This window comes from Camellia sinensis, chromosome 2, assembly GCF_055761805.1.
Source record: "Camellia sinensis isolate YWXY chromosome 2, ASM5576180v1, whole genome shotgun sequence".
NCBI lineage: Eukaryota > Viridiplantae > Streptophyta > Magnoliopsida > Ericales > Theaceae > Camellia > Camellia sinensis.
In genome coordinates this window covers 215,374,164-215,383,760 of record NC_138962.1, presented here as the reverse complement: position 1 = coordinate 215,383,760, position 9,597 = coordinate 215,374,164, and the positions used below count along the sequence as shown (strand labels likewise).

The following is a 9,597-nucleotide window of genomic DNA, read 5'->3' as shown; positions in this document are numbered from 1 at the left end:
TGTTTTTGGGTGGGTACTTGGCTGTTTGGGTATGGCTTCCGGATGCAGCGGAGAATGGCGCAGCTGCCATGGTTCTTAGAGGGGGGTTGGTGGTGACCATGCTCACTTCGGAGGCTCTTGTAGTTGTAGTACCGCTCGGACCTGCATTAGTGTTATGGTTGAAAGTTCTTCGGGGTTGCTCCCGGTCATTATCAATTAAGCCTTGCTTTAAGGCATCCTCAATCTACACCCCCATTTCATGTAGATCAGAAAAGGTAGGAAAGGGGAGTACAATCATCTTTTGCATCAACTTTGGCTGAAGATTGCGCACAATCACCGAATCTGGTCTTTGTCTGTAGGCCTTAGGGTCATCATTGAAGCCTTGGCCCTCCATCTAGTCACGAATTCTGAGAAGCTCTCTTTAGGCTCTTGCCTTGTTGTCTCGAGATCACGGGTTGTAATCTCGATTTGTGTATTATATGAGTATTGCGTAATGAAGGCCTCGGCCATCTCGTCCCAGTTTCTCTTGACATCATCTTCAAATTTGGCATACCAAATGGCCGCCACACCTAACAGGGTTCGGCCGAACAGAGACAGCTTCTAAAGTCTGCTGAGGCCCATTGGCCTTAAGATGTCTGAAAACAATCTCAGGTGCACCATGGGGTCCCCGGACCCATCAAATCTATATAATAAGGCAAGAGGGATTTTGAAAATGTATAAAATGTATGTGAGATACATTTTGTTTGAATGGTTCAGATCAATCGTCAATATATATCAACGATTCTGATCTATTTACTTCCCGCCCAAACCCTTCTCTTCCTTAAACTTCCCATCTACCCACGTCTCCTCATTCCCTCTTTATCTCTCTCTCCCTCTCTGTTTGGGTCACCGGAGGCTAGGGTTTCCACCACCATAGCCACCGTCATCATCATCAACTTCCTCGAATTCTACATTGACGCCGCCATCTTCTCTTTCTCTCTCTGCTTCGAACCCCCATGGGAGCTCTCTGGTACCTCTCTCCCTCTCTCTCTCTCTCTCTCTATGCTTCTCTATGCTTCAAGTAAATCGATGTTTGTTGGTGGTTGCCTATTTTGTGGTTCATGGTTTATTGTTTAGAACTATGGCAGAAATTATTGGTTTAGTTATGAGCTTTTGAATTCTGCTTCTCTTTAGTTATGAGCTTTTGGTTAACCATTGTCATTGTCATTTTAATTTCCTTATTGTGTTGGCAACAGTAATGTTCTGTCTTACATCTGAATGGTATTAGACATAATTTTATATTTTTCGGAGGGGAAGGACCTTCTCCTTTGGTGGCTCAATTCCAAAGGCTGCTCCCATTGCTAACTGGGCACTTGATTCCTGGAACACCAATGCAATATAATTAAGAAATTTATGTAGTGGGGTAAATCCAGTAATTAATGCTAAATGACAACTTTTCCAAAAGTACCACTTGGTGTTTTAGAACGTTTCACCATTTCCACTTTTCCAGTAATTAATGCAATATAATTAAGAACGTTTCACCATTTCCATTTATCTCTGGTGTTTTAGCTCTAGAACACAACTCAAAACATCAAGCAAAATCACTATTACCTACAAATTCTTATCCTCACAAGTCACTATTACTGTGAATTCAAACCTGCCATGGCATAAGCATGCAGGAAACTGAAAACAACTGGATACCCCAGATTCAAGTTGTCGGTTGGCCCATCCTTACTTTGCCAATGTCCCTTGCAACTTACAGGACCACCATCATAATCTTAATTTGCTTTCAAATCTTCTGAGAAGTTCTAGGCATTGTTTTGGGCAAAAGTTTTCAAATGTCTACTAGACTACTACTTGAATCAATTTCACCTCCTAGCATCACCTTTCAAACACATATAGATCTAGATTATTGTTGGAAGAACTTCCACTGGTAAATTCCACAGGTTCAGTCCTTTAAACACAATTGTCAATATAGGTGCTTCAAATGGTTGAAATTCTTTTGAGTGGGGTTCAAGTGCCAATTAATTGAGGGTTATTCCCAATTAATTTGTTTCTTTGCTGGATCTGTTTTGTTAAAAATCTAGATGTTTTTAGGGTTATATTTTGTTTTTTTTTTTTGTTTTTTTTTTTTTTTTTTTTTTGTTCTGTCACAGGTTTCTAATTTGATAGTTCCTTTCATGGTTTTTCAGCATTGTTTGGTGGTTGCAATTTCAGGTAGTTCCTGACTTCTTTCAATTTCAGGCGGTTTCATGATTTTTGCTCCCCCCCTTTCTCTCTATCCCTATTTGTTTTTGGCTCTCCAGAAAATGTAATTTGTTTACATTTTCTAGAATTGGATTGTTTTACTATGAAGTTTTTGAGTGGGGGTTTTTGTCAATTAATTTGTTTCTTTGTTGGTTTTGTTTTCTTAAAATCTAGATGTTTTTGATAGATGTTTTGTTAGTTTAGGGTTCTGTTTTTTTTTTTTTTTTTTTTTTGTCACAGGTTTCTAATTTTACAGACCCTTTCATGGTTTTTCAGCATTGTTTGGTGGTTACAATTTCAGGTAGTTCGCTGACTTCTTTCTATTTCAGGTGGTTTCATGATTTTTATTTTTTTCCCCCCCTTTCTCTCTATCTCTATTTGTTTTTGGCTCTCTAGAAAATATAATTGGTTTACATTTTCTGGAATTTGATTCTTTTACTATGAAGTTTTTGAGTGGGGTTCAAGTGCCAATTAATTGAGGGTTATTGTCAATTAATTTGTGTTTTTGCTGGTTCTATTTTGTTAAAAATTTAGATGTTTTTGATAGATGTTTTGTTATTTTAGGGTTCTGTTTTGGTTATTTTTTTTGGTTCTGTCACAGGTTTCTAATTTGACAGACCCTTTCATGGTTTTTCAGCATTGTTTGGTGGTTGCAATTTCAGGTAGTTCGATGACTTCTTTCCATTTCAGGTGGTTTCATAAAGCTCTTGACCTCCTTCCCTTACAAACCAAATTTCAATAGGAAGTTCCTTCTATAAAATTTGTATCTTTTAGAATAAGAACCAGCCATCAAAAACCCAAGGGGATTGTATTTGATCTACACATTTACAGAGAACTTGGGAAATTTGATTTGTGAACAAAAAACAATAAAGAACTTGCAAATGAAATAGAGGGTGGTTTTAAAATTTATAAAAAAAGAAAAAAATACACACACACACACACACACACACACACACAAATTCTTTCCCTTCTCTTTTCACTGCACAAATGCAAGATCCCAAACACAACTTGAAAGTGCCTATGCAAATAAATCTTAACCACACGAGTTAAATTTTAGAGCAAAGCAAAGCAAATAAATCATAGAAAGTAAAGTAAGGTAAAGCATGTATGTATATAACCTACAACACGGATCTACATACTACATTTGACCATCCACTGCTGAGGTTCTTATATATTTAAATTAAAAAAGAACCTTGCAAAATACATGATTTCTTTAGAAAATACAATGTACATTAATGTCTATTTAAGTTTCAGACAACTACTCTGGGCTAATGAAAGTCTACACTCTTTCTTATGCTTCCTCGGTAAAAACCCATGTACAGAAACTGTGACATCATCCCGAATCAAGCTGGCTTCCTGCCCTGTACGAGGTTTCATCGGATTATTGAAGGCTGTCCCAGTCTGCACAGTCTATGTCCTTCCAATCCCTGCAAATAAACGTAGGGTGAACTACTTTAGCAACAGATGCATAAGTGTTAAGATTATTGATCTCATTTAAGAATTTACAATATATCTATTACTGATTACTTTCTATATATACACAAATTGAGGGTTATTGTTCTACTTTAGCAACACACACAAATTATAGTTTTACTATGAAGTTTTTTAGTGGGGTTCAAGGGCCCATTAATTGAGGGTTATTGCCAATTAATTTGTTTATTTGCTTCTGTTTAAATTTTGAATTCCTAAGTAAGTAGTAATCAATTTTCTCTTTTAAAAGGGCATATATGGGAAGAAGTGAGGGAATTCAAGAACATAGTTTATAAGCAAAACCATGTGAGCACAGTTTACATGTCATCCATAACTTCTCTGGAATGCTTCATCTTCTTCTTTTGTTTTATAATAATCTGTTTTCTCTTTTAAAAGGGCATATATGGGAAGAAGTGAGGAAATTCAAGAACACAGTTTATAAGCAAAACCATGTGAACACAGTTTACCCTAGAATGCTTCTTCTTCTTCTTTTTGTTTTATAGTTTTATAGTTTTTTTCACTATTAAACTAATAGTGTAAATTTGTTGGTAATGTTCTTTATTATCTTAAATGACCTATTCTATTTTCTGAATTTGGAATTAAAATCGCAGTTTCTTCCTCTCTCTGTTTTTTTGTTTTTTGTTTTTTGTGGCTGTGTGTGTTTTTGTGTTTCCCTTGCTGCAATTCAAACCCCAAAACAGAGGTACTTTAGTTCTTCAGTTCTTTGGTTCTATTTGTTAGATTTTTCTGGGTTTTGTTTTTACGGCTTGAATTTTTGGTCAATTGGTGATTATTGGGTTGAATTAGGGTGGGTTAAAGGCATTGCAGTTTCTTCCTTAACCTTTTGGTATGATGATGTTCTAATAAGGAGCCTAATTATATTTTGGAGTTTGTTTCATGGTGGGTCACCAAAGCTCAACAATGGTTGTTTGCCTAAGCCATTTTCTTGGTAAAGAAACAGGGATTTTAAAAGCAAAATTTAAAAATCTAGATGTCTGATAGATTGGGGTTAGTAGGCTGGTTCTGTTTTTGATTAAATAGAATGATGTAAATATGGTCATTTCAGCACCAACTGGAAGTGGAAAAACAATACATTTTGAGCTTTGCATTTTGAGACTGTTGTTAAGGTTCATCTCTGTAGAGGGAAGATTTATTCACTTAAAGGGGATGCTCAAAATAGTAGGCTTTCTACAATAATATTGTTCTGTTGCTATACATTGTGTAATTGGTATTGTTTCTGCATTTGTACCACAATGCCTAAAATATTGTTTTGTTGTTATACATGGTGTAATTGGTATTGTTTCTGCATTTGTATTTGTTGTACAGGTGCTTTAACTCGCTGTAGAGTGAATGCTTTTCTGCCTGTTTCCAATCCGATGTAAATATGGTCATTTCAGCACCAACTGGAAGTGGAAAAACAGTACTTTTTGAGCTTTTCATTTTGAGACTGGTCTCAAGGTTCATCTCTGCAGAGGGAAGATTTATTCACTTAAAGGGAATGCTCAAAACAGTAGGCTTTCTACAATTTTATATATGAAAAAATTTTAGATGTTTATTTAAACACTGAAAAGTTCAGAAGATTATTGATTTCACACCACCAGGACACCTACCAATGTTCTTTATTTCATTTACTTTGTATTGTTGGTTAGTTTTGGGAATTAACTCCTTATATTATGGAAGGGATTTTATTATTATTTGATTTTATTTGATCTATATACATATATATAAATATATTTTTAGGGTCTATTATACCTTATTGTTTGACTGATGAGGTCTATTATAATTGTTAAATCCATTATTGCTTCAACAGTTGAAATCTTTTTCTGTATACTTTCACTTTTATCAATGATTAGAAAAGGGATGTATCTTACAAAACAATTACAGTAGTTTTGGGAATCTCTTATGTGTGAGAAGGGATTTTGAATAAGGGAGAAGGGATTTTGAATTTGTGTGAAAATGTATCAGAGATACATTTCAATTCAACAACTGAGATGTGTTGTTTTTAACCATTGAGGGTTGAGATGTGTTGTTTTCAACAGCCCCTTGATGTGTTGTTTTCAATTCCTGCCCAAAACAATCCCCTCTCTCTCCTGTGTTCCACCCACTCCAAACATTATTTGCACACTTCTCTCTCTCTCTCACTCTCCAACTTCTCAGGTCTCAAACTCTGTCCTCAGAGATCTCTCTCTTCCTCTCCCTCCTCTCCATTGCCGCTCTACTTCCACCATCACGTCGTCTCCACCGTCGCGTCGCCTCCGATCTCCACCGACAGCAACTCTTCATCTCTTCTCCATATTAGATCTCAACCCACTACGGCACCTCCGTCCTCCATCGCAGAGAAACCGTAAATCATCTCTTCATTTCTTATCATCTACAATAAGTTTCTTGAAAAGTCATCATCGATATCTTAGCGTTCATTTTCATTTCTTTCAGGATAAAGAGTTGCGGTATCGTTTCATCTATAATCATTTTCCGAGTTTGCACGAGGAGGTAATTTGACTGCCAGTGATTTTCTTATTTGAGGTTTTATTTTCTGCTACAATTTGCATCCTTTATTTCAGTGCTGGTGTGAAACCTGACAATATGCATTTTTCTTTTCTTTTTGATTTGTTCACTTTTGTAATTCATGTAATTTCTGTAAAGCAATGTTTGCAGAATTTGGCACATGCATTCCTCAAATTCACTGATTTTTCAGGACATTATAGGAAAAACGGATGTGGAGACTTCAAAACTGATTATTCACTGATTATTCACTGGTGCTGGTGCTGGTGTAAAGGAATCTCTAGACTTCAAAACAGAAGTTTTGGAACGAGGAGTACCTGCAAAAAGGGAAATTACTTTTGAGACAGAACTATTTGGGTCAAAGACATTTTTGATATATGTTGAACCTGTATTCAGCAACGCAGGGGATACTATTGGTGTGAATTACATGGGTATGGATGTAACTGATCAGGTGAGTTCATTTACAAGATTCAGCAGTCTGCATAGTGCCATGGTGGTCTTCAACATTAAATTCAACACTACCTAATATTATAAATTGATTTGTGATTACCATTTCGAAAAGAAAATCTTATTAGCTTTTCTTCGTATTGAATTTTTATGTTCAATGTTTTGGTTTGACCTATGTTATGATTCTTTCAATGTCACGATTCGTTGAACATCCATGTCTCAGGTTGGCTTATAAATATTAGGCTTATTGTTATTGAGAAGCACCTTTGATGTTGAGAATAATATTGATTTCAGTTTTTGCTATTTCATAATTTCTTTTATTACCTTTTTCCAATGTACTCTACCATGCGACATCAATCTAGCACTCTGTGTAAAACTTCAAGAAAATTGTCCCATGCTCATGCAGCCTGCCCTTATACGCTTGCTCATGTGCATGCATGTTTGCGGCCTTCAGTCATTGCTACACTCCGCAATCTATCTCCCTCTATAGTATGTTGATTTGAAAATCTACCCATGGCATGTGGTTACATATATTCCTTAGTTTATCTCTCAAATTTGTTTATACACCACATTGGGATTTTTGCTCCTTTTGCATAAATGCACATAAATTATTGCACGTATACCATACATCTAGAAATACATGGAACTCTGTTGTAAAGCATGTCCATTGATTTTTGGTTATCAGGCCAGACCACAACTTGCAAGATGTAAGAATCAATATCTTTCCTTTCAAAAGAAGAAAGGTGAAGGCACCAGAAGTTACAGCTTCTGTTACATTACCTGTGAGAAGGAGAGATCACTCTCATCATTGGTAGTCTGCACTCCCAGAGTATCAACACAGACTGCCATGACAGGAAGAAGGTCAAAAGCTATTGCAAGAAAGGCATCTTCTGTACGAAGTTCCAGTTTTCCCACTGAAAAGCCTGTTAAGAAAGAGGAAGATTCTGTGGAAGATCATCCAGAGGGCTTAAGCTCACCCGAGACTTTAACCAAATTAACTCAGAATATAAGGCAAGTAAAGGAAGATGACAAGTTGTCTGAGCACTCTTTATTTAGGTTATCAGTACTTTTTGTTAGCATCTGGCCTTAAAGCAGGGTGCATATGATTACACATGGACTTCTTTTTAATGATTTTAATCATTTAAATGGTACAGAATTCTTCTAATGCTGAGACATCTATGTTCAATGATTTTATATGATTCTTTCAATGTCACGATGCCCCTTTTTTTTTTCCCTAAAAAAAGAAAAAATTTAGGAGTTTTATAGGTCTTTAAACTATATGACAACAAAAAATACAATATGTGCCAAGGAGACAGAGCTAAACAAAACAATTCATATAACAGGTTTATCTCTTTGATTTATTCTTGGTGGGTTTGAATAAGCATTAGAAGGAAAAGGGTATTCACTTTTTACCAATGGATTCTTCTTGCAGAGGAAACAATGCGAGCAAAACAAATGCTGGCAACCATGTCTCATGAGATAAGATCTCCACTATCAGGAGTTGTAAGCATGGCTGAGATTCTTTCCACCACAAACCTTGACAAGGAGCAAAGACAATTATTGAGTGTCAAGTTATCTTCAGGAGATTTAGTTCTTCAACTTATAAATGAAATTCTTGACCTTTCCAAAGTTGAATCCGATTTGAAGTTTCATCCCTCCCTTATATTTACATGTTCCTATACTTGAAATGACATATATGGATGTTTGTATATAATTTTAGAGATTGATGTATATATATGTACTAGAAAGACAGGCCCGAATAGTTGTCCTGAAAAATGTATTAGGTTCGAGAGAAGGTTGAGAATTAGTAGAAGTAGAAAGTGATTAAGCATGATATTATATTGTGAATTCAATAGTTTTAAACTGCACTTATCATTAGATGATTATGTAATAAGAAAATAAAGGGCTGTTATCACTGTGGGCATTCTGGGGGATATGTTGGGTGTTTAGTTCTGTCATTGCAGTAATCATAGTACATATAATTGTGCTTTATGACTTGATGTTTTCTTTCTTGGTCAGGAGACAGTTGCCAGTAATTCTTTCCATTCCACCAGAACTTGGAAGAATTGCATGATTTTCTGTGAGAGCTGTCATAGGGGCATCCGTCAATGGCAAAGCCCCGGAAGTGACTTATAAATGGTGCATGAGCCCAAATGATTTTAGTTTTTCCACCATTCGTGGCCCAACTATCTCCGTCCCATATAGTTGCCATTAGTTGCATTGGTTGTGTTGGGAAGCCAACTTCATCGCGTCTGTTGTTCTTGAAAACTCGAATGGGATATTCATTAACAAAATAACTGTTGGGGGGAAAGGCGATTAACAAAATAAGTTAGAACTCTAACATATTGTGATTTAAGGAGTGTGATATCATTTTCAATTTCGATGTTTTTGTTGTTTTCAAAAACAAAAATAATGGAAAGTTTGAAAATATCAAAATAAATGAATAAATAAATTTCATCTTTTCAATCATTATGTTTCTTTTCAATCAAAGCAAAAGAGACCCATCAATTTGGGTTTGTGTTTCTAAGATTTGGATTTGTATTTGTTTTTCTAAATCTTAAACTGATGTGTTTGTGTTGGATTTGTGTTTTTAAACCTTAAACTGATATGTATTTGAATTTCTCTTTCTTTTTTTGTGTTCTGTTTCTTTTTTCATTTTTTTATTTATGCATCTTTCAATTTATATGGGTTGGTGTTAAGTTATGTTATGTATTTGGGTTAGTGTTTCTAAACCTTAAACTGATATATATATTTGTTTTTCTTTTTTGTGTTGTCAGGCGAGGGTCTTGACATTGGTTTGTGGGAGCTGTTGACATTGGTTTGGGTCTCAACATTTGCTTTTTTATTTTTTTTTCTTCAACTCGCATGTCTCTCATGGGTCATTATTTTTGTTTCATTTTATTTTATTTCTATAACCCAATTTAAATTTTCACTCATGATTCATGGACTATTTCTTTATCCCTGTTGAAGACA

General features: G+C 35.5%; 1 protein-coding gene across 10 annotated transcripts; it reads left to right on the top strand.

Moving 5' to 3' along the window:
• The first annotated feature begins 699 nt into the window (after positions 1–699).
• LOC114289695 (uncharacterized) lies at positions 700–8,546 on the top strand. 10 transcript variants are annotated; one of them, XM_082916965.1, is made up of 11 exons: positions 700–988; positions 2,151–2,175; positions 2,446–2,506; positions 2,807–2,867; positions 3,528–3,644; positions 5,002–5,185; positions 5,833–6,019; positions 6,109–6,165; positions 6,381–6,628; positions 7,310–7,635; positions 8,057–8,546. In XM_082916965.1, the coding sequence occupies exons 1-6, from the start codon at positions 727–729 to the stop codon at positions 5,055–5,057; spliced, it is 582 nt and encodes a 193-aa protein (XP_082773091.1). In that variant the 5' UTR covers positions 700–726; the 3' UTR covers positions 5,058–5,185; positions 5,833–6,019; positions 6,109–6,165; positions 6,381–6,628; positions 7,310–7,635; positions 8,057–8,546. The 10 variants fall into 10 exon arrangements, with proteins under 10 accessions (XP_082773091.1, XP_082773089.1, XP_082773090.1 ...); XM_082916963.1 differs by having other exon boundaries at positions 6,371–6,628; XM_082916964.1 differs by having other exon boundaries at positions 5,002–6,019.
• The last annotated feature ends 1,051 nt before the right edge of the window (positions 8,547–9,597 follow it).

Coding starts and splice junctions, on each gene's coding strand:
- LOC114289695 (XM_082916961.1), top strand. CDS start 727: ATGGTTCAGATCAATCGTCAATATATATCAACGATTCTGATCTATTTA. Junction 2,176..2,445: donor TTTGGTGGTTGCAATTTCAG/GTAGTTCCTGAC, acceptor TTTTTGTCACAG/GTTTCTAATTTTACAGACCC. Junction 2,507..2,806: donor TTTGGTGGTTACAATTTCAG/GTAGTTCGCTGA, acceptor GTTCTGTCACAG/GTTTCTAATTTGACAGACCC.